Raw genomic sequence first — 24,900 nt, forward strand, 5'->3', positions numbered from 1 at the left:
CTGGCTCAGTAAGTAACACAACCTGCCTGCCGAATGGTTTACTCTGCCTTTATCGTAGCGCTGAGATCGGGGTTTCTAGTTTAAATTGAGATTCTCACAGTTGTTTCTTACTTTGGACAGTAGCCAGGCTGCTAATAAACGGAAAGCGATCCGGTTGTCTTTGCGACAATAATAATACTTGGAAACACTGGGGGGTTGAAAAGTTGTCTGGAGCCGCTTTAAAATGTCACAAAGCCCAGATAAGAGAGGGCTTGAGAACATCTGCATGGCCAATATTTTGGTTTGCCCGTCTGGTTTTTTTTCCCTTCTTATTTTATTATCAACCTATAACGGGTTTTTTTCTTCATCTGTGTGTGTGTGTGTGTGTGTGTGTGTGTGTGTGTGTGTGTGTGTGTGTGTGTGTGTGTGTGTGTGTGTGTTCCATTTAGGGAAAGCATAGCGCTCTACAGAATATAAAGATACTAACTGCTACTCGCATAATGGAACTATCCATCCATTAGCCAAACCACTTACCCTGCTCTCAAGGTCATGGGGATGCTGGAGCCTATCCCAGCAGTCATGGGGCGGCAGTTTGCCTGACAGATCGGTGGGCGGTGTCTACGGTCACACCTGGTTAAAGTCGGAGGTTGGGCAGAAGCGGACTGAGCGATGCCAAGTGCCATAAAAACCAAGAAGAAGAAGAAGAAGAAGAAGAAGAAGAAGAAGAAGAAGAAGAAGAAGAAGAAGAAGAAGAAGAAGAAGAAGAAGAAGAAGAAGAAGAAGAAGAAGAAGAAGAAGAAGGAGAAGAAGGAGAAGGAGAAGGAGAAGGAGAAGAAGAAGAAAAAACGGCAGCGGCCTGAACGGACGGACGGACGGACGGACGGGTGTTCAGTTTTTATATTCACGGTTCATCATGATGAAGTTAAAGTCGTGTTTGGTGGTTTCCCTCCTTTGCCTCCTCACGGTTGAACAAAGTTCCGGAAAGTCGCATCCCGAACCGTCCTGTTCGTATCCTCCGTCGCAGTGGTGCCGCTCCTTGGAAATCGCGATTGAATGCCAGGTAAGAAGAAACGCTGCCGACCAGTTCCCGTTATAAACCCATGTTGCCTCCTTCCCCGTGTCCCTCTGTGAAAGTATCAGTCAAATCTTTATGACGCTTCACCTCCCTTTTGTTGTAATGTCGTCGATCAAAGCCTCTCCTCTGTCTCCCAAACTTCCAGTGAATTGCGTGCACATATATCCGAAATCAAGAGGAAACGACTAAATAGTAGTGATCTATTGTCATAAAAAGATCGCAGGAGGGGAAAATGAAGCTCCTCATCTCTGAATAGTCCCATGTGCCGTGTGTAGGTTAGCCTTGTTCTCATCACTTCATACCAATGTGTCGCCTGGCTTCTTCAAAACGTCCAATTTCCCATTTTAAAACAAAAATCATTGTCTACGTGAAAGTATACCTGTTGCTCCGCAAGAAATTTTAGCATATTTTTCCTCGGTATATATCTATTTGGGATTTCGCGTGGGTTTAGTCAAAGATAGGCTTGTCAAAGGATAAACGAGAGTCACGCCTTTCAAATTGAACACCAGAGGTTTTCCATTTCCAAAGAAACGACATGTGACGACTAGGAGGTCAGGCTGAGCCGCCTCGATGTGCTTAGACGGACGGCTGGATGGACCAAGCTTTTTTTGTTTTTAAACAAACAAAAACATTACTTGACGTTCAGATGTCATCGCCTGATTTTAATGGATTTTTCCTGAACTCTTTCATGCATGAATTATGACAACCTCAGTCAGGATTTTTTTCGTTAGTGTTTTTGTTCCTCTCTAGGCATGAAAAAAAAGTAACTTTTTTTGTGACGGCCATTTTTCAAGGAGTTCTTTTTACATGTCCACTTGGGTGGACATCATGCATTTCAGGTTTCAACTGAAGAAATATGTATTTAACAAACCAATGAATAAAATAGGTGAAAACTACAAAATAATATATATCTTTATTACTGTTAAACTAATGTGTTCACATATTTTCAACATTACTCAACATTTTACTCATATTACTCAACATTATATTACTCAATATAATGTAATGGATGGAATAATATATAAAATTATATAAAATTACTCAACATTTACTTTTCACTTCCTAAAAAGGAGGCAAGTCTTCCTCAAACTGGTTGTCTTTGGTTTTCCAGACAATTCTGCTTTTTTCTGTCCTTGAGCTCTATCAGGTGGTACATCCTCAGCCCCCTCAGCTTCCTCAGCTCCACTGTCACTACTGCTAGCATTTGTTAATCCTTCTTTTTCTGGCAGCCATTCATCACTAGCGTCATCCTCACTTGACTCAGATGGTATTTGTGTCGCTATCCCGTAGGCCTTTCTAATCACGCACTGCTCTTGAGCTCTACAGAATATAAAGATACCAACTGCTACTCGCATAATGGAACTATCCATCCATCCATTAGCCAAACCACTTACCCTGCTCTCAAGGTCATGGGGATGCTGGAGCCTATCCCAGCAGTCATGGGGCAGCAGACAGGGAGACACCCTGGACAGGCCACCAGGCCATCACAGGGCCGACATACACACACATTCACACTTAGGGACAATTTAGTACGGCTGATTCACCTGACCTACATGTCCTTGGACTGTGGGAGGAAACCGGAGCACCCGGAGGAAACCCACGCAGACACGGGGAGAACATGCAAACTCCACACAGAGAACGACCCAGGACAACCCCCAAGGTTGGGCTACCCCGGGGCTTGAACCCAAGGACCTTCTTGCTGTGAGGCGACCGTGCTAACCACTGTGCTACTGTGCCACCCATAATGGAACCAATCTGCACAAAATATTGCTTTTGTTACAAAAACTACAAGTTATCTTATAATAACATAAATCAATTGATTTATAGCCAAAAGGTTACTGCAGTTGTAGTAATGATATGAATTGTAGTTGAAATATAGCCAGTGATGCATGATGTCCAATTTAGCGGACAGATGATTAATCGTAATTTCATCCAAACATAAAATGAATACCTGGACATTTAAAAAAATGTTTTCACTCTTTAGTTGTTACTTGATGTTACCAAATTTTATTTACCAGCAAGGGTCTCCAACTATAGAAGGATTGGCAAGATATTCCTGAGCTGCTCAGCACTTCTGGCTGTTTGTTGGCCATCTTGGGTTTGAGAAATTTGTATTGCTCTTACAACGGCTGGCCAGTGGGTGACTGTGTATGGGATGATGCACTAGCGTCCACTGTGGTGACTGATGTGCAACTATAGCATCAAAACCCACGCATATACAAGAAAACTGCTTTTGAATAGCTGTCTACTGTAGTGGCCACTATGCGTGTTAATATGAATTGATGATATAGGGTTTCTTTAAAATGTTGTCATATTTGAATGATCTGTTAAGTTTTGTCAGACCTGGCACATTTTATAATTTATCTCAAGCATGAAAGTTGATCTAACTAACTTTAACTATCATTGTAAGTCTATGCTCACTGTGAGAAATGACAGTCTCTTTGAAGACTTCTCTTGGTGTAAGTTATTTTTTTCACTTTAGGTTCAAAAGCAGTGTATGGAGCTGAATGCCATAAGGCCCAACCCATCTGTACCCACAGTGGATGTGACTCTGTACTATGGGAGTCTGTGTCCGGGCTGCAGGGCCTTCATCACCCAACAGCTCTTCCCTACCTGGACCATGCTGCAAGACATCATGACCGTCAACCTTGTGCCATACGGAAACACAAAGGTATGCTTTGCCCATCCCTTAGCGTTATGTACCACTTGTATACGGTGCATTTACAGTCTGTCACTGGCTGCCGCACATCTTGTCTGGTCGACCAGGTTGTATTTGTGTGTACCTGTTGCACTTGGTGAGCTAAAGTGATGTGGCTGCTCGCCCAAGTTGACTGTTGCACTGTTGTAATGTAGGACAGGTTTCAGAGAGGAAACTTTGTTTTTTGTTTTTGTTTGTTGTTTTTTTTAAATGGAGAACAACTTTTTGAAAAATCGAGACTCATCCTCTAATTTCTTTCTTCCAGGAGGTTCCATCAGCAAATTCCCCTTTCACCTGTCAACATGGAGAGCTTGAATGCCACGGGAACATGATTGAGGTTTGTAGAGGCCGTCTGTCTCCTCACCAGTGTAACAAGTCAGTTTTGAGCCAAACCTTTAAAAAATTGGGATTCCTGATTTGTTTTTCCAAAAGGCCTGTGTCATTCATCTCACGGGTCCTTCAGCATTTCACGTCATCTACTGTATGGAGTCAGCAGCCCATGTTGTGGACTCTGCCCAGCCTGTGAGTGAGGAAAACGACTGGGTTTTAAACTGCGTGTGTGTGTGTGTGCGTGTGCGTAGTAGGCTGATCTTGAAAGGGCATTTTCCTTTTTATGAGTTAAAACTCCCACCATGCCCGAGAAGAATTCTAAACCACAACTTTTGGTTAAATTTGGCTCTGTGTTAACACTTGAGTGCTTTTATTTTTAAAGCTTTTAATATCTATATCTGAGATTTAATCCTATTTTCAAATTGGTGTTTTCACATCCATAATGACTTTGTAAAATTCTGGTTATCTTCAATCTGCTTGTTTTCTTGATCCAGTTTTTTGACTGACTGGTTGACTTGCCTTGCCTTTGTACGTAGAGGTGTTATTGGTAATGGCTGCTCTGTCCTCCTGGTCCAGTGTCTGCAGCTGTACGCTCCCTCTGTGTCGTGGGCTAGCGTGGCCTCCTGTGTGAATGGAGAACAGGGTTTCAAACTGATGCATAACAATGCCATCATGACCAGAGCGCTGAGTCCTGCCCACACCCACGTGCCCTGGGCCACCATCGATGGGGTAAATATATATACACATGGATTTGAAATTGTTTGAGTTGCTGGTGAGATGTGGTGTAGGGTTTTTTGTTTTTAAAACAAAATCTCCCGCCACATGCCACCATATGCTTTCCCCTCACATGACTCTAGGGGCACTGGTTGATGAACATTTTGATATATAATAGTTTTTATTCTATATATCCATCTCTATACATTGGTTCTATTATATACATATAGAAAATGGAGCAATGTGCATAATATACAGTACACTAGACCAATTACTCCATTCAGGATATCCAGTGGATGTACACATGATGATTTTAAATTGATTGATAGACCCAAAGTGACTATAATTATCAGTGAGGAATTATGAGTTGTATGGGTCATGTGTATTCTACAGCAAAAAAATTAAAAAAAATAAAATAAAAAAAAATTAATAAATTAAAAATAAATTACAAAAAACCCTAAATCTTTATTATTAATGTCAAGGGTCTGGCCCAAGGGTGCAGCACTATATGGTTGCCCAAAGTATATTAAATCCCCCTCAACAAAAGTCAAGATGACTGCTGCGCTGTAGCTCCTCTGCTGTCTGTTCCAGGAATACACAGACTGGTTGGAGGACAAGGCCATGTCTACACTTTTTCATCTGGTGTGCCAGCTCTATAAGGTGAGGAAATGTGTGTGTGTGTGTGTGTGTGTGTGTGTGTGTGTGTGTGTGTGTGTGTGTGTGTGTGCACACGCACACATATACAGGATAGACTTAAAGGACCACTACATGACTTTTTTTTGTTACTAATTAGCGATTTTCTTAGGCTGTGATTAGTAACTGCATCCATCCAGAATGCAACCAGGTTACTCATATCGTTTGCTGTCACCATGTGACTTCAGGTGGTAAACAGACACGCCAACAAAATTGTTAGATCAGCTGAGTATCAAACGGTCAACTTGGACGACGGAAACGTTCTCCTCTGCAAACAAATTAAATTTGAGAAGACCAAAACGTCATAGGGGGGAAAGCATTGGACAGATGATGTCTAGCTGCTGCCGTGTCAGGATACTGTTCTCAGACAAGTCTGGAAACAGTGATACTGTGGCGGACACTAGGGGCTATGCCTCTCACCCAGTAGGACTGTGAGCTGGGGGCGTGGTTTACGTTCCCGGGCTCGCCGGTGCAGGGTTGTTCCTGCTGCAGTTGGTTTTTGGAGTTGAGGAATAAACATCAAACTCGCCTTGGTCTCCTGTGTTTTTCCTCATCCTGCCACATTGGTGACCCCGAATTGAACATGTTTGGAGCAGAAGAGGACTGTGAATCCACTTCGGCCACGCCGCCCCAACTCTCACAGCTGGCCATTCTCGCCGCGGCTGTGAAACTCCCAGATTTCTGGCAGAGCGACCCGGCCTCGTGGTTCCAGCATGTCGAGGCACTGTTCCACCTTCGTGGAATCTCCGCGGACGACTCCAGATACTATTTGTTCGTCGCTGCGCTGGACCAGCAGCCCACACGCCGGGCCATGCAGCTGTTGCGTGCCCCTCCGCAACACGATAAATACGTCGCCCTCAAACATCTTCTGCTCCAGAGGTACAGCCTATCTGCCGCAGAGAGGGCAGATAGAATCCTTTCCCTATCCGGTTTGGGCGACGGGACGGCTGTGGATCTCATGGACAATATGCTGTCGCTGCTAGGCTCAGACGAAGGTGGGTTCCTTTTCCCGCACGTTTTCCTGCGCCAGCTCCCGTCTCCTGTGCGCGCGGCTTTGGCTAACTCCCTGTGTCTGGCCGCTGGTGACTGCCGAGGTTTGGCTGAGGAGGCCGATCGGGTGCTGCTGGCTACCAGATGGTTCTCTGTGCAGAGTGTGGCATTGGAGCCTCTGCAGCCGACGTCGGAGGACGCGGACCCGGCAGTGGTGGCTGAAGTGACTGCCCGGAGACGGCGCGGGAGAGGCCTCTGTTTCTTCCACCAGCGGTTCGGCGGCAAAGCAAGGCGCTGCATCCCTCCGTGCACGTTTGAGGCGGCGGGAAACTCCAGGGCCAGCGCTCAGTAGCAGCTGTGGGTGCTGGCGGACGTAGTGAGTTGCTCTTCATTAAGGACACGATGTCAGGAAGACGGTTTCTGGTGGACTCAGGCTCGCAAAAGAGCCTACTCCCTCCTGCTAAGACAGACAGGTCGGCCAAAGGCGGCGGCCCACAGTTAAGTGCAGCTAACGGTTCGTCCATTGCGACGTTTGGCACAAGGTTGGTGACTGTTTGCTTCCACGGGCGCCATTTTGAGTGGGACTTTGTAGTGGCTGCCATTACGGTTCCTATTATCGGCGCAGATTTTCTGTGTGCTAATGATCTGCTGGTTGATGTTGCAAACCGCCGTTTAATTGATGCTGTGTCTTTCGCCACTGTTCCGTGCGAGACAGGGGGAGCCGGGCCGTTAACACACGCTAACTTTTTAGCATTAGGGGATGTTTTTCAGCGTTTGCTGGCGGATTTTCCATCGGTGACTACACCTGCCTTTTCCACCGCGGTTACTAAACACGGGGTAGAACATTTCATTCCTACTCTGGGACCGCCAGTTTTTGCGCGCGCGCGGCCCCTCGACACAGTAAAATTGGCTATAGCTAAGGAGGAGTTCGCCATCATGGAGCGTCTGGGTATAGTGAGGCGTTCCAACAGCCCGTGGGCCTCGCCGCTTCACATGGTGCCCAAGGCGGATGGGTCGTGGCGGCCTTGCAGCGATTTTCGCCGCCTGAACAACGTCACCGCCAATGACCGCTATCCCATCCCACACATACAGGACTTTTCCATACGCCTGGAAGGTACCACTATTTTCTCTAAGGTGGACCTGGTGCGCGGCTATCATCAGGTTCCCATGCGCGCAGAGGACGTGCCCAAGACAGCAGTGATCACCCCGTTTGGGCTTTTTGAGTTCATGCGCATGCCTTTTGGCTTGAAGGGGGCAGCGCAAACCTTTCAGAGGCTGATGGACTCGGTGTTGCGTGACCTTGCTTTCGTGTTCGTTTATCTCGACGACATATTAGTGGCCAGTCTATTGTATTTAGAAGTCACGTCAGGACACAGCGCTGTCGCTCGACACAACCGCTACGTTGCATTCTTTATTTAGACTGACACAGCATCACAGGCAGACCCGATCAAACAACCCAGAGCCCGCAGGCATCACCAATCGATCCCAGCACAATAGAACAGCACCAAATCAAATGCAGCACTGTCGATGTGTGCAGACATAACATTCCCCCCCCCCCCCCCCCCCGGCAGGATTTCAAACATGAAAGGTTGACACAAAGTCCTCTAGGTGGCCAGGGTGTAAATGTGTGCGAACAGGTCGCGGGGCGGCCTGAGGCTGGGCAGGCCGAGGTGGGGAGGGAGAAGGCAGGGGAAGCTGAGGCCCAGGAATGTCTGGGTCCCGTGTAGGAGCTGCATGAAGCCCCGGGGTGTCTCGCCATGCCGAGGGAATGGCTAAGGTTGTGTCACCAGCTGTGTGTGGCGGAGCTGACACCTTCCGTAGACGACTGGAGTGCCACCGAGTGCCATCGCTGAGGAGGTAAGTGGCTGGGCCCAGCTGACGGGTGACTTGGAGAGGAGAGGACCAGTATGAAGCCATTTTATTGTCGCTGTGGGGCCTGCGGACCCTGACCCAGTCTGACACATTGATGTCTGGCACCCTGGTTCGTTTTGACTGGTCAAACCGTTACTTCATCCGCGTCTGCTGATGAGTGACTGAGGCTCTGACCCCAGAGGGAGGTGCCTGGGGTGTGGAGGGGCGGAGCCTGTCAAGGGGCATGCACAATTCCCGGCCTAGCATGAGAGAGGCTGGGGAGACGCCTGTGGTCGAGTGCTGTGTGGCCCGATAGTGCAGCAGAGTGTGACGGATGGCCTCAGAGCACCCGTGGGCCATGTGTGCTCTGAGGCCGTTCTTCAGTGACTGGTGAAAACGTTCAACGCCGCCATTGGCCTGGGGGTGGTAGTACGCAGTGCGTATATGACGGATGCCCTTGCTTTCGAGATAAGCAGTGAACTCAGCAGAGACCAGCTGAGGGCCGTTGTCAGTGGTGATGGTCTTTGGGAGGCCCCAGCGAGCGAAAAGAGAGTCCAGGAAGTCGATGATGATCTGTGAGGTCACAGTGCCGGAAGTGGTGAGTTCAGGCCATTTTGAGTGTAGATCGTAGGCAACCACCATGAAGCGTTGGTGGTGGGGAATTCCATGGATCTCACCACAAATGTCCAACTGCAGGTGTTCCCAGGGCTGAGCGGGCCAGGTGAGAGGTTGCAGGAGTGGGGGAGCCTGGTGGCCAGTCTTGCCACTCACAAGGCAGGCAGAACAGTCCTTCACCAGAGCCTCAATATCTCTGTCTATCCCCGGCCACCACACCAAGTCTCGGCAGCGCTGTTTCAGTTTCACAATGCCCAGGTGGCCTTCATGCGCCATATTCAAAACACGTGCACGGAGAGCAGCTGGGACCACTGTGCAAAACCCACGTGCCACGCAGGTGTCGTTCCAGCAGGAGAGCTCCTGTCTGACTCGGGCGAACGCAGCCAGCTCCTCTGGGACCTTGTGAGGCCAGCCGTTCTGGATGTAGGTGCAGAGCTGGGAGAGGACAGGGTCCTTTTCGGAGGCTGCCCTCAGCTTCTGCAGAGAGACAGTGGCCTGAAGGGTGTGTGTAGCATTTGGACAATGTCCTTTTCCACACAGTCAGTGTCCGTCTGTGGAGCTGGGGTGGAGACAGAGCGAGAGAGCAGGTCGGCGACAACATTGTCTCTGCCTGGGGTGAACTGCAAGCTGAAGTTGTACTGGCGGAGGCGGTCAGACCAGCTGTGCAACCTCAGGGGTTTGTGGCCTGTCCCAGATGTGGACAGCAGCGCTGTCCGGGCCTGGTGATCTGTCCTGAGGGTGAAGGAGCGGCCATAGAGGTAGAGGTGCCACCTTTCACAAGCCCAGATACAGGCTAACGCCTCACACTCACTCACGGAGTACCGCTGCTCGGTCAGGTTGAGGGCACGGGAGGCGAAGGCGATGGGCTTCTCCACACCATTCTGGGTTTGAGACAGCACAGCCCCTATCGCTGTGGCTGATGCGTCATAGGTCACAAAGGTGGAGCTGGAGATGTCAAGTGAGCCAACACTGGTGGTGAAGTCAGTTGAGTCTTGACATCACGCACAGCATCACTGCATGCCTTTGACCACACCCATGGCTCGTCCTTACGCAGCAGCTGGCGCAGGGCGGCTGTGGTCGCAGAGTACTGGGGAAGAAACCTCAGGTAGTAACTTGTCATACCCAGGAAGGAGGCGGCCGAGCTGGGCTCAGGGATGGCCTGAATGGCGTCCACATTGGATTGTAGTGGAGATACACCGCTCGATGACAGCCGGAACCCCACGAACTCGATGGCTGGCACAGAGAGGACACATTTCTCAGCATTGAGAGTTAGCTTGTGCTTGGACAGGGCTGCGAAGACCATGTTGAGGCGCTTGTCGTGGATTTCACTGGTGGGCCCGTGTACCACTATATCATCCAGATAAATGGCCACACCCAGTATGCCAGCCAGCACCAAGACCATGATTTTCTGGAAGCAGCTAGGGGCGGAGCTGACCTCCGAAAGGCATCCTGGTGTAGCGAAACACTCCTGCATGTGTCACAAAGGCTGTGAGGTTTCGGCTGCTGGGGTGGAGGCACCTGTAAGTACCCCTGTCTGAGGTCGAGCTTGGAGAACACCTCAGAGCCATAGAACTGAGCAGTGAGTTCTTCTGAGGTGGGCAGTGGATACTTATCAGGGACCACTGCCTTATTTACTGCACGTAGATCGACGCAGACACGCAGGCCCCCCGACTTCTTCTTAGCCACCACGAGGTTTGAGACCCAAGGTGACGCGTCCACCGGTTCAATGATGCCAGCTTCCAGCAGTTGTTGCAGCTCGGCGGAGACCCCATCTCGGAGAGCCAACGGGATGCGGCGCAGTGGTTGGATGACAGATTTCACAGCAGGGTTGAGGAGAGGTTGATGGGCGAAGGCGGAGAGGCAGCCCAGCCCCATAAACAGCGATGGCCACTTCTGCTGCCAAGGTGTGGCAACAGTCAGGATTGCTGCCCCCCTTGTGTCTAAGAGGGAGAACCCCAGAGCGGAGAACAGGTCCAGGCCCATCAGGTTGGCCCCACGGCGTGCCACATGACAAACTGCATTGGGCACCAGCTTGGTTCCATAGCGGACAGTCACTTGGAGAGAGCCAACCAGATCGATTTTGGAGTCACCATACCCACAGAGGATAGCTGAGGGTGCGGACAGTGGCAGTGAACCGAAAAATTGACTGTAGGTATCAACATTCAGGAGAGACACACCTGCACCGGTGTCCAACAGCAGGGGGATGCACACATCATTAATGTTGACTTGCATGATTTGAATGACACTGGCCCAGAGCTCACCTTGTGAATGACGGCGGTTGAAGACTGGGGGGTGTTGTAACAATAGGAACTATTGTTAGGAACCATTGTTTAGTTCCTTGTTTACACAGGGGTCGTTTATGTTGTTGCACCTGGAATAACGGACCGAGCATGATGCATAACCTTACGTGCCGAAGTTATTATTAAAGTTTATAGCCCAGTGGGGTTGAAACGAGTTGTAACGTCTCATTAGTAGAAGGAAACAACACACTTTAACATGGTGGCAGCAGCGGACGACTCGGTTTGAAGTTTGGTGAGGAAAAGTTTCTAGGAGCGGGAGAGCGGTTAGTGTTCCTAAGCAACGTTCAGTATATGTCAGCATTAGCTGCTAGCGTGAGACTGCCGTGTGATATGGATGGGCTAAAACCACCGCAAACGTTATGTCTGGACTCAAGCAACCTTTCAAAGACATGGAAGGCCTGGAGGGACGAGTTTGCTCTGTATGTGGATTTAGCCATGGCTGACGACGATGACAAACAGAGGGTGAAACTGTTCAGCTATCTTGTCGGGGAGAGTGGCAGGGAACTTATGGACACGTTACTGGGCGACACACCAAAAGATGCATGGAAGTTAGATGACGTTATCAAGAAATTTGATGATCACTGCGACCCCAGCGTTAACGAGACTGTGGAACGTTATCGTTTTTTTACAAGAAACCAGGGCACCAGTGAAAATATAGACCATTATGTCATGGAACTGAGAGTGTTGGCAAGAACATGCAACTTTGGGACAGTGAGAGACTCGCTCATTCGGGATCGGATTGTGTGTGGAGGTAACAACACAATCGTAAGAGAAAGACTGCTCCGAGAGAAAAACTTGACACTGGACACATGTTTGCAGCTGTGCAGAGCCGCTGAGCTCTCAAAGGACAATGTGAAAACCATCTTGGGATCGATGGTGGAAGAGGTACATGCAGTGCAAGGAGCACAGTATCGGAAACAGACGAGCAACACTGTGGAGTGCAGATATTGTGGAAAAACGCATGAGAAAAGTAAACGAAAGTGCCCAGCGTTTGGGAAGAAGTGCACAAAGTGTGGAAGAGAGAACCACTTTGCAGCAAAATGCAGAGTAAAACCGGAACTAAGGAAAAAGAAATATGTGAGTAAAATAACAACTGAATCTGAGAGTGATGAATATGAAGATATTATCACCTGTGTCACTGAAACTGAGAAAAAAACTGTGGATGCAGTAGAGACTGACACAGGGAAAGATGTGCATACAGAGACTGTAGAGGATGTAAAAGAAACTGAGAAAATAAAGAAAACTCAGCTTCTCTATGCTGGCATGCTTCTAGGCAAGGACATGATCAGATTCCAAATAGACTGTGGTGCCAGTTGCAATATCATCCCAATTAACCTGCTGAATCCAGATGCTAAATTAGAACACACGAAGAGTGTACTAGTAATGTACAATAAAACCAAATTAAAACCACTGGGAAAATGTAAAGTAAAAATAAGAAACCCGAGAAACAACAAGCTATATCGCTTAGAGTTCCAGGTGGTGAATGCAGCTGGTACAGTGCCTCTGCTGGGTAGGAGAGCCAGTGAGGCCATGAAATTGATAAAAGTGCAATATGAAAACATCATGACAATAGACAGTATTGTCACAACAGAAACAACAACAGGACAGTGGATAATGGGACAAATTAAAGATGAGTATGCTGATGTGTTCATTGGTGATGGCTGCCTCAAGGGAAAATATAAAATAGAGGTGGACAGCACAGTGAAACCATTACAGCTGCCAAAGAGGCGGGTCCCAGTCGCCATGATGAAACCACTGAAGGACGAGCTACAGGACCTACAGCAAAGAGGGATCATAACACCTGTGGAATGCAGTACAGATTGGATCAGTGCAATGGTGGTGGTACAGAAACCAAGTGGGAAACCAAGAGTGTGTATCGATCCCAAGCCTTTGAACAAAGCTCTAAAGCGCAGTCACTTCCCACTGCCAACCATTGAGGACATTTTACCGGACTTGTCAAAAGCAAAAGTGTTCACAGTGTGTGATGTCAAGAGTGGATTCTGGCATGTGCAGCTGGAGGAGGAGTCCAGCTATTTAACAACATTTGCCACTCCATTCGGACGTTACAGGTGGCTGAGGATGCCAATGGGGATAAGTCTGGCCCCAGAAATCTTTCAGAGAAAGCTCACACAAGCGCTGGACGGTGTACCGGGCTTGTACATTATAGCTGACGATGTACTGATCACAGGCCAAGGGGAAACACAGGAGGAAGCTGAGCGTGACCATGATGGAAAACTGAGACTGTTTCTTGAAAGATGCAGACAAAAGAACATCAAGCTGAACAAAGACAAATTCAAGCTGAGACAAAAGGAGACCACATACATTGGACACCGCCTGACGGCTGATGGACTCAGGGCGGATCCAGAGAAAGTGCTTGCCGTTGAGAAGATGCCGGCACCGACTGATGTGAAAGGAGTGCAAAGGCTGCTAGGTATGGTAAATTATCTAGCCAAGTTTTGTCCCCACCTCTCAGACCAGTGCATAGAGTTGAGAGATTTGACACACAAAAACAGGGAGTGGAACTGGACAGCACAGCACGAGGCTTTCCTCAAATTGAAAGAGACTATAGCAAAGGTCCCAGTACTGAAATATTACAACCCAGATGAGGAACTCGCAGTGCAGTGTGACGCTTCAGACACAGGCTTAGGCGCAGCGCTCATGCAGATGGGTAAGCCAATAGCATTTGCAAGCAGAGCACTCACTCAAACAGAGCGTGGGTATGCACAAATAGAATAGGAGTTCTTAGCAATGGTTTTTAGCATGGAAAGATTTCACCAGTACACATACGGCCGAAAAGTGACGGTGCAAAGTGATCACAAGCCGTTGGAAACAATAGTGAGAAAACCTCTACTAAGTGCACCCAAAAGGCTGCAGGGAATGATGCTGCGCATACAAAAGTATGATCTAGATGTAGTATATGTGCCAGGTAGAGACATGCTGCTAGCAGACACTCTGAGCAGAGCTTATCTTCCTGAGAGTGCTCCAGATGCAGAACTAGAGACTGTCAACATGGCACAACACTTACCTATCGCAGCAGACAGGCTACATGATATATGATCTGCCACAAAAGAGGATGAAACACTGCAGCTTCTCATCAAAATGATGCAGCAAGGATGGCCTGACGATAAGTCAAAAACACCAAGGGAAATCAAGCCCTACTTCTCATTCCAAGAGGAGGTAAGCCACCAAGATGGAATAGTGTTCAGGAGTGAGCGCGCTGTCATCCCTGATGCATTGAGGAAAGACATCACTTGCCTTCTACACGCATCACATCTGGGTGTGGAAGGATGCCTACGGAGGGCTAGGGAGTGTGTCTATTGGCAGGGCATGAACGACCAAATAAAATCATATATAGCAAAGTGTGACATCTGCAGATCAATGGACATTAAGCAACAAAAAGAAACACTAATGTCACATGATGTGCCAAGCAGGCCGTGGGCAAAGGTGGGCACGGATCTGTTCATGTTTGAAAACAAAGACTACCTCATAATTGTTGATTTTTTCCCAAATGTTTGGGAAATAGATTACCTGGCAGATACCAAGTCAACCACAGTGATACAGAAGCTGAAAGCTCATTTTGCCCGCCAAGGTATCCCAGATATTGTAATCTCGGACAATGGCCCACAGTATTCGTCACAAGAATTCCAGAAGTTCAGTCGACTGTGGGGATTTCAACATAAAACCTCATCACCAGGTTACCCGCAAAGCAACGGCAAAGCTGAGTCAGCCGTTAAGACAGCAAAAAGACTCTTGCTCAAAGCCAAGGCTGCTGGACAGGATCCTTATCTCGCCCTCCTGGACCACCGCAACACACCATCACAGGGTACTGATACCACACCAGCACAGCGGCTGCTCAGTCGCCGTACCAAAACACTACTGCCAACCAAGGCAAGCCTGTTACAGCCGAAAGTTGTGCAGGTGAAACAGGATTTACAAAATAACCAACAACGGCAGAGGGCATACTACGACAGGTCGGCTAAAAACTTGGACACGCTTGCCCCAGGTGAATGTGTGAGAGTTCAGCCTCTCGCACCCCACACTGGCTGGAGAGTGGGCAAGGTGCTGAGGCCGGTCGATAGGAGATCCTATGAGGTCCAGCTGCACACGGGTGGTGTCATCAGGAGAAATCACAGGCACCTCAGGCATGCACCAGGGGCAATCTTCACTGACACTATGGACATGGAGATCAGCAGCCCTAGTCAGTCAGAGAGTGTTGAACCCGGACATTCAGAGAGTGTTCCTTCTCGCAGTGTCTTAGCAGCAAACAAAACCAAGGACACTGGTGACAGGGCCAACCCTGTTACCACCAGATCAGGCCGCTCTGTTGTGCAGCCGCAGCGATACAAAGACTTTGTGACCTCACACAGATGAATGGATCTGTAGCACTAATGGACTTTGGGGGGGGGGGCATGAATGAAAAAAAAGGGAATCACAAATGCTGTGTACATGTGTTCTTGTTCACCTGGTTATCTGCAAGTTGAGGTATTCATTTAAACATTGGTTATGTTAAACTGTGAAGAAAAGCCATAGCACTTTGATATACAGTTGTTGATAATGTTCATTTTCATTAGGAGCTATAAGTAACTGATAAATATATGTCATTGTTAATATGAAAAACATTTTGAATGCTGATATTCGTACACTGTTAGTAGCAAAGAGTTTTGTTTGTATTTTATTGTTTACAGCAATAGACAATTAAAACTATGTATTAAAGGTTCTAAAAAAAGAAGAAACTCTGAAAAGAGAGGATGTAACAATAGGAACTATTGTTAGGAACCATTGTTTAGTTCCTTGTTTACACAGGGGTCGTTTATGTTGTTGCACCTGGAATAACGGACCGAGCATGATGCATAACCTTACGTGCCGAAGTTATTATTAAAGTTTATAGCCCAGTGGGGTTGAAACGAGTTGTAACGTCTCATTAGTAGAAGGAAACAACACACTTTAACAGGTGTGGCCCTCTGATCCAGCCGGGGAAGATCGACAGACGTTGGCAAAGTGATTTTGCTTACCGCAGCTACGGCATGTCTGGCCACGGGCAGGGCAGTTCTGAGCCCTTGAAACATGAGACCGAGATCCACAGTTACCACAGGACTGTTGAGGGCGGGGCCGAGAACGCCGTCGTTGCAGTTGCAAGACGTCCCCAGTGGAGTCGGCGCCCGCCTCGCTCTGGCTGGGTTGCGTCCCGAGGGGCAGCCGTGAGTAGAGGGAGGAGTCGTTGGCAGCTTGACTGGAGGTGGCCACTTGCTGTGTATTTAGCATAGCAGCACACTCAGCTGCTCCCTCAACCTGTAGTGCGATGGTAATTGCTCTGGACAGCAGCAGGTCGTCTTTTTCCAGCAGGAGAGTCTCACGCACCTTTGCGTTGTTGGTGTGTTCGATTAGCTGGTCGCGAACCATCTCGTCCTGAAGCGCGCCAAACTTGCATGAGCTACCTAGCCCTCGCAAATTAGCTACATACTGCTGCACAGACTCACCAGGCAGTTGGTGTCGCTGACGAAATATAAATCGCCGAAGGAGGGCACTCTGTGGAGCAGCGAAATGGGTGCTCATAAGTCCCACAGCTTCGTCAAAGCTTGTGACGTTCCCCAGAGTCCCGAGCACACGATGACCCTCGGCTCCCAAGCAGTGTAGCAACAAAGCCGTCTTCCTAGCCTGGCTCACGTCGTCGAGCCCTGAGGCGATGATGTAATTTTCAAAACTATGTAGCCAGCGAGTCCATGGTACCGGAGGCTCGCCAGGTAATGCCAGGAAGGGGGCAGAGGGTGGGAGAGAGATATCAGCCATCCTCGTCGCCAATATTGTATTTAGAAATCACGTCAGGACACAGCACTGTCGCTCGACACAGCCGCTACGTTGCATTCTTTATTTAGACTGACACAGCATCACAGGCAGACCCGATCAAACAACCCAGAGCCCGCAGGCATCACCAATTGATCCCAGCACAATAGAACAGCATCAAATCAAATGCAGCACTGTCGATGTGTGCGGACATAACACAGTCCGTCAGCTGAAGAGCACCTGGCGCACCTGAAACAGGTTTTCCGTCGTCTGGACGAACACGGCCGATAGTCAACCCGGCCAAGTGTCAGTTTGGACTGCCAGTGATTGACTTCTTGGGTCACCGCATTTCGCCGCAAAGCGCGGTCCCGTTGCCTTCTAAGGTGCAAGCGGTGGCGGAATTTCCCCGCCCAGTCTCTGTTAAGGCATTGCAGGAATTCTTGGGCATGGTGAATTTCTATAACCGTTTCCTCCCTCGCGCTGCCCACCTCCTTCAGCCACTTTACGAAGCCCTGCGGCTTAAGAAGGCTAACGACCCTGTCGACTGGACTCCCGAACAGGTCCAGGCCTTTGACGGAGCTAAGTGCGCCCTGGCTAACGCTGCCCTCCTCGCCCATCCCACACCCGGGGCGTCCATAGCTTTAACAACCGATGCGTCTGACATAGCCGTGGGGGCTGTGGTTGAACAGCGTGTGGCGAATGCGTGGCAGCCACTCGCATTTTTTAGCCGCAAACTGCGGGATAGCGAGCGCAAGTACAGCGTTTTTGACCGGGAGTTGCTGGCACTGCACCTTGCAACCCGGCATTTCCGCTTCCTGCTGGAGGGTCGCCCATTCACGGCTTATGTGGATCATAAGCCGCTGACTTTTGCCATGTCCAAGGTGACTGAGCCGTGGTCTGCTCGTCAACAGCGCCACCTAGCGGCGATCTCCGAGTTCACAACGGACATTCAGCATGTGGCCGGGAAGTCCAACCCTGTTGCTGATTGTCTGTCGCGTGTGCTTGTGTGTCCTGTGCACCTCGGTGTGGATTTCTCCGCTATGGCTGCCAACCAGCCCAGCGACCCGGACGTCCTTGCCCTTAGGTCAACGCGTACCGGTCTCAAGCTAGAGGACGCTGTGATGCAGGAAGGTAGTCCTGCCCTCCTCTGCGATGTCTCCACCGGCCGTCCCCGCCCCGTTGTTCCAGTGGCCTGGCGCCGTCGAGTTTTCGATTCGATTCACTCCCTCTCGCACCCTGGAGTTCGGGCGTCGGTGAAGTTGGTCAATTCCAAGTTCGTCTGGCCTGGCTTCCGCAAGGACGTCAAGGGGTGGGCAGCTGCATGTGTAGTGTGCCAGCGCGCTAAGGTCCACCAGCACACTAAATCGCCCCTCGAGCCGTTTCCGATCCCGGCCAGACGTTTCGACCACGTGGATGTGGACCTGGTGGGCCCTCTACCTTCTTCACAGGGTTTTACGCACCTGCTCACAATGGTAGATCGGACCACCACCAGGTGGCCAGAGGCTGTCCCTCTATCCTCCACAACATCCTCGGATGTTACACGCGCTTTTCTTTCCTCCTGGGTCGCCCGTTTCGGCACTCCGTCAGATATCACCTCAGACAGGGGCCCCCAGTTCGTGTCAGAGCTCTGGTCGGCACTTGCGCGATCCTTGGGTGTGCAGGTACACCGCACTACCGCGTATCACCCTCAGGCTAACGGGTTGTGTGAACGTTTTCACCGGTCGCTCAAGGCAGCGCTGCGCACTGCGCTCTCGGATGGTAACTGGGTGGATCGTTTACCTTGGGTTATGCTCCGGTTGCGTTCGGCTCCTAAGGAGGACCTCGACGCGTCACCCGCTGAGCTGGTGCTCGGTCAGCCGCTCCGCGTCCCTGGGGAATTTTTGCCTGGGAGTTCCGCTCCTCGACCCCGTCCGGCCGTTTATCCTTTTTTGTCCGACAGCACTCGGGTTCCAGGCCCCGTTCACCACTGTTTTCCGCGGTCGTTCGTGCCTGCGGAGCTCATGTCGGCTCGTTTTGTTTTTGTACGGCATGATGCTCACCGCTCGCCCCTCCAAACCCCATACGATGGCCCATTTCGGGTTCTTGAGACGGGTCCTAAGGGTTTTGTGCTAGATATGGGTGGGCGTAGGGAGCGTGTCACTCTTTATAGGCTTAAACCGGCGCACAGGGTGGCAGGCGAAGTTGTGTTTCCGGCCCAGGTTCCCCGTCGGGGTCGTCCTCCTTCCAGGACCCCGGCAGTGTCTTCACGGGTTCAGCGTTCTGCTTCTCAGCCGGCTTTGGACTGTGTTTCACCTACTGTTTCAGCTGAGGGACGGCGCAGCCGTATGGCAGACTGCTTAAGCCTCCTGTGAGACACAAATTTTCTTTCCAGGAGTCCCTTCTGGGTGTTCGGGGGGGGGGGGGCTGTGTGGCGGACACTAGGGGCTATGCCTCTCACCCAGCAGGACTGTGAGCTGGGGGCGTGGTTTACGTTCCCAGGCTCGCCGGTGCAGGGTTGTTCCTGCTGCAGTTGGTTTTTGGAGTTGAGGAATAAACATCAAACTCGCCTTGGTCTCCTGTGTTTTCCTCATCCTGCCACAATACTACAGTTAGGAGTAAGTGGCTGAATTTGAAATTGTTGTACAGGATAACAGGTTGCACATTAGTTACTCTGTCTCATAGAATTTATTTGGCAGAGAGGCATTTCAAGGCTAAATCTCTTCACAGTAGTTGCCCAGTGCAAAATAAATTCTAACAACAATGTGACTGTTTTTATCCTGAACTATAAATGATGCTTTTAGATGTGTGTGTGTGTGTGTGTGTGTGTGTGTTTGTGTGTGTGTGTGTCTTTAGGCCTATCCAACATCAATGCCTAATTTATCAGTAAACACAATCTATAAATGCAACAAACACTGCTTGGCTAAAAACTCAATAGATTTGTACCAAGAGCATTCGCATCTAATAAACGGCCAGCATTTCAGACGATCATGCTAATAACAATACTGCACTGGTTACTGCAAACACATAACAACTAAAAATAACACACACACACACACACACACACTAATATGGACCACAGTCAGAAATATTCACTGGCTAATGTGATTAATACTGTACCCGTCCAGTAGAACAGTGGCCATCTTTACATCTGTTTGGGTGTCTTGTTGCTCTTTCACATTCACACGCCTCGATTGCACAGAAGGCGGCACCACTTTTTCACCCGTTATTCTTAGTCTTATCCTTGTACTTTCTTTCTTTGACTGCTGAGGCTGTGGAGCCTTTTGTTTGTTGTTAATGCACCAAAACACCCTCTGGTGGCACAGTGGACCGAAAACATCAGCTTCCCAACACTGATGTTCACTGTTCTTGCTTTAGCTTTGCCTCCATTTTGGATAAGCATCAAAGGAAACTTGTAAATCCCCTCCTGGATAAGAGATTGAGTGAGAAAATGTTCAGGGATGTTTTTACTTTGTTTCTCTGATGCATGAAACACGTCCGTTCTTGTGCGCCAACAAGATTTCAGAAAAGTAAAATGGTTGTTGTGCCCGACCAGAAACTGTTGGTGAGGTGAAACTACTGAGTGTACCATATCGCTAATGGGTAGAATTTGTCTTATAGCTTCTCGACCTGGTGTTGAATATTACATTACATACAGCTATTTATTCATGAAAAAATACTGCATAGGGGGAATTTAATGTCACTGTATTAATGCCATCACCACTACAAATCCCTCCACATTATTGCACTTGAAAAATTGTGTGTGTGTGTGTGTGTGTGTGTGTGTGTGTGTGTGTGTGTGCACGTGCAGTACTGTTGCTGGCTAATGTGAGATGGGAATATAATTTTTAAGAATTGTTTATTTTGTCTTTCAGGGTGTTAAACCCCCGGCCTGCACCGGAGCACAGGTCAAACTGAACAGGAGTCTGTGCTGAGAAAAACAACCTTCCTCTGACATGCATGATACTTGAAATGTTAATTTCACCAACTTCTTTAATTCACAGTCATGGATTGATATCACGTTTATATTCCACATGGTACCACCCAACAATTTTAGAGATAGTCACATTGTGACTAACATCACAGTTCATTCTTTGCCTTCCTTTGTAATTTGACTTTAACATGATGACTGCACATTGCAGAGAAGTTGATTTTCTCAGTGCCCATATTTTAAAATCCATATCGTGGAAACTAAGCAGTAAAGGATCCTTTAGACTCAGTTCACATATACCAATGTCTCAGTAACATGCAGTGACAGAAAATCAACTCAAGTATCTTCTGGTCGAAGGATAGATTCTTGCATACCCAAGAGATTGTTTTTTGAAAATACTGGATTTGAAATATTCTCCAGTTCTTACTTCTTTTTTATTTTATTTCTTTTTCTTGGGAGGGGGACTCTAGGAGGTCCAGTCAACCAAAGACTTGCACTGAAAACATCAGATACAGTTGCTGTGAAGGGTTAGGTGGACTTGGAGGCACTCCAACCAAACATTAAATTTTCTTTTATAGTCTGAGGTCTTTTGTGTAGCTTCATGTAAGATACAGGGTTTTACAAGCATAATTTAGAGGGAATAACACTGTGCGTGTGTATATCCAATTGGATTTGTGCATAAATTTAGGGCCTTCTAATGCCGCCAGAGATAATCTGTTGTATTAATCTGACACACTAACCAATGCTGTGACATACTGTGGCCCACTATGAGACATGACACCAACCTCTTTGTAGAACACTCAGTTCTGAGTGTATGACTGTACGATAAGTATGATTGTCCATCATGACATTTACATGACATGAAAACATGACCCGGAACTTGTTTTTCTCTGAACTTGGACAAAAGTCATCTCTTAACAAAACCACATCCAGTCAGATGGAAATTTCAGTATAATTTATTGGGATTTTCCACATAAAACACCCTGAACTCCCCAAGTCTTTTGGCTTAAAATGAGAAACAATCCAGTCCATTTCTCTGACAAACATTGGAGTGGCAGACGTATTCATCTCTGTAAAGTGTACTTGATTTTCAGGCTCCAGAACATGAACGAAGTCTTATTTTACAGTACTTTTTCTCAACAGACGTGATTTCAGAGTAAATATCTCAGAACTTCGCACAATACTGCGGATCAGAAAACAAGACAACACGTTAATGGTGCGCCATCTGGTGGCAGCATGAGCGCGACATGGTGGAGCGAGAATCAGCGCTACCCCGCTCAACACACTTAACACTGACGTCTACAAGGCCCACGCCACTAGCCACAACATGCAGCCCTTGTTAAAGGAAGTTAAGACCTCTGACCATTGTCTTCTAATAAGACAGAGATAATCCATTTAGCTGGCTGAAAACTGCCACGACCTTCCAGTGTGTCTGAAAATATAGCTTACGCCTTTCAAGGGACAAGAGTCCCATTTGGGCAAAATGCCATGCTGAAAGCTGCTATGAGGAGTTGGGGCTATTTGTTGGCTTTGCGCGCCCCTTGTGGAAAAATGCGGTAGTGTTTCAAAAGGACTTCATTTCATATACACATTGCCTCATCACAAAAATTTGCATTCACCCAGCGATTGTGCATTTGTTATGAGAAGTGAGGGATGCAGTTGTTTTGGGAAAACAGCTGTTCACAAGATATACAGCGATGAGGTAATGTATCTCTAATTATGGCTATATATCTCCCTCGTCTGTGAGCCGAAAATTGTTTTGTCAGATTTTGTGGGGAATCCGACCCGAAGACAAGCATTTGAATTCATGATACAATATCTAATCTTGTCATTGATCATGTCATTGTATTATGTCAGTCATACAGAAGCATCATAATCAAATTCACACATGGCCGCCTTAACTCGGGTATGATCGTTTGCTCTGGTGTTTTGTCTGTCGGGCCACGTGGAGAAATGATGGACCTACTGATGAACTGATACAAAAGGCACATGAAGACATCTGAAGCCTAGAAGTCAACCAAGCTTGAAATAGTTTGTTTGAAAAGCTGATGGTTCCAGCAGATGTCTCAGTAAATCAGTTTCGTCATGATGGAATATAGGATGTGACTTGACAAAGACTGATAACGGAAAAAAAAACAAAAAAAACAACTTTAATAGCTGGTGGTAAAGTTTACACACTGGTAATGGCATCAGTGTGGAAAAATTCCCAACAATAACCAGACTTGAGGATTAAAAGGGCCTGATTGAAAGCTAGTACTGCATGCAGAACACAGTTAGTATTCAGTCATCCCTTTGTGCAAAATGTCCAACTCGTGGCGCCAAAACCAAACGCCTTTGGAGGAAGAAAAAGCTCTTTGGCAGAAGTTAGATTGCAGTACAAGAGAAAAACGTCTTGAGAAAAGGATTTTATGGCTTGTTGAGCTCACCTGGGCAATTTTGGGGGGTTGCTAAAGGTGTCAACAGCACTAGAAACCAAATATGGCAAGCAATCAACACAAAAAGAAAATTATAGTCAAAACAAGGTTCCTCAAAAGTCTGTACTGTTCCCCAGATCTTTCTTCTTGTCTGGGTTTGGTCTGTTTAATACAATGCATGCCAATAGGGGCTGAACAATAGAATAATCCATGCCGCAGTTTGTAAAGATAACCAATATCATGTTAATGAAAGCCATGCGGATCTGCAGGATTTGATCCACATTTTTAATACTTCCAGGTTTTCCAGACCTTTTCTGTAATTCTTTTTTTCTTCTCCAAAGTGTGAAATTTAAATTTCAGTAAAAAGAATGCCTTTTACATTCTTTTCAAAATAATTTCCAGTTTTGTGTGAACTTCTCAAATACCACAACATGGGAACAATGATTAAAACGACAGTCAGAGGTATTAAATATCATCCAGCTAATGACTTGGGACCAGCGTGTCAAAACCAGCGGAATTGTCCTTTAACACTGGGCTTGGTGATGGGCCCTGTTGTGACGATTACTGGCTGAGTTTTACACAATACTGTTGGACTGGTGGCTTCTGCTACTGCCTAACCAGAGAAAATAAAACATGTGGCGAGCATTTAATCGCTAGCTTCTCTTGCCCAGTGAGGTCAATCAAACCTGCTATAAACTAAACACACACACACACACAGTTACAAAAAGGAACATTAACTATTGGTAGCTACGCACGTGCTCCCCTTCCTGTTTGGTCAGGCAAGGGCCCGAAAAAAACTGACGCTATTTTTTACAGAATCTAATGAATGGTCTACTTTAAATAGCTATTTTTACATTACCCATTCATAAAAACAAACACTACAAAGTCAGCGACTTCGATACAATCATTAAGTTAAAATCTCTAGTGTAAAAATGTAGAGCATCTTAGGCTGGTAGGTGTTTTGTGTTTCATGGCACACAGTGTTTCCCGTCGAGCAGATTTACCAAATGAGACTGAAAACTTGCTTGAACGATGGCACAAAGTTTTTTTTTCAGACTGGAGGAAAATCAGTCCTTCTCAGCAACGTTTGTTGTTATGCTGCACCTCCATTATTCGTCGTCCCTTCTTTAATACCTCTGGGCAGGACTTAGAGACCTGGTGAACTGTGAATTATCAGGTCAAATCTCATGCTTTATGCAAAAAGGAGTTTGTCCATATCTATGTTGTAACTCTACCGACCGGTCCCTCCATGTGGCACAGGTTGGTTCTCGACAATGGTCGTTTACTTGTGTATGAAACAGCTTTCATTTTTGACATAAGGGATAGAAAACATTAAACAACAAATGTTTCAAAACTATGCTGAAGGCAGACTGGACCTTCTAATTCATCGTTCACGACGCGCTAGCAACCCGTCTCCTGCTAGTACGTTTTTTGGACCCCCCCCCCCCCCCCCGACTGTGTCTGGCGAATTACCCCACTCTTCCGAGCTGTCCCGATCGCTGTTCCACCCCCTCTGCCCATCAGGGGAGGGCTGCAGACTACCACATGTCTCC

At 47.8% G+C, this 24,900-nt stretch overlaps 1 protein-coding gene across 2 annotated transcripts; it reads left to right on the forward strand.

Moving 5' to 3' along the window:
- The first annotated feature begins 737 nt into the window (after window positions 1–737).
- ifi30b (IFI30 lysosomal thiol reductase b) lies at window positions 738–24,774 on the forward strand. Of its 2 annotated transcripts, XM_056276440.1 has the most exons (7): window positions 738–1,039; window positions 3,537–3,725; window positions 4,018–4,089; window positions 4,185–4,274; window positions 4,659–4,811; window positions 5,388–5,456; window positions 20,878–24,774. In XM_056276440.1, the coding sequence occupies exons 1-7, from the start codon at window positions 893–895 to the stop codon at window positions 20,935–20,937; spliced, it is 780 nt and encodes a 259-aa protein (XP_056132415.1). In that variant the 5' UTR covers window positions 738–892; the 3' UTR covers window positions 20,938–24,774. The 2 variants fall into 2 exon arrangements, with proteins under 2 accessions (XP_056132415.1, XP_056132416.1); XM_056276441.1 differs by lacking the exon at window positions 4,185–4,274.
- Window positions 24,775–24,900: the final 126 nt, after the last annotated feature.

Source organism: Lampris incognitus, chromosome 3 (assembly GCF_029633865.1).
Source record: "Lampris incognitus isolate fLamInc1 chromosome 3, fLamInc1.hap2, whole genome shotgun sequence".
Classification (NCBI taxonomy): Eukaryota; Metazoa; Chordata; class Actinopteri; order Lampriformes; family Lampridae; genus Lampris; species Lampris incognitus.

Excerpts from the sequence above, each read along its gene's own strand:
- ifi30b (XM_056276440.1), top strand. The coding sequence starts at position 893 with ATGATGAAGTTAAAGTCGTGTTTGGTGGTTTCCCTCCTTTGCCTCCTC. Across the intron at positions 3,726-4,017 it reads TGCCATACGGAAACACAAAG|GAGGTTCCATCAGCAAATTC; the intron begins GTATGCTTTGCC and ends TCTTTCTTCCAG. Across the intron at positions 5,457-20,877 it reads TGGTGTGCCAGCTCTATAAG|GGTGTTAAACCCCCGGCCTG; the intron begins GTGAGGAAATGT and ends TTTGTCTTTCAG.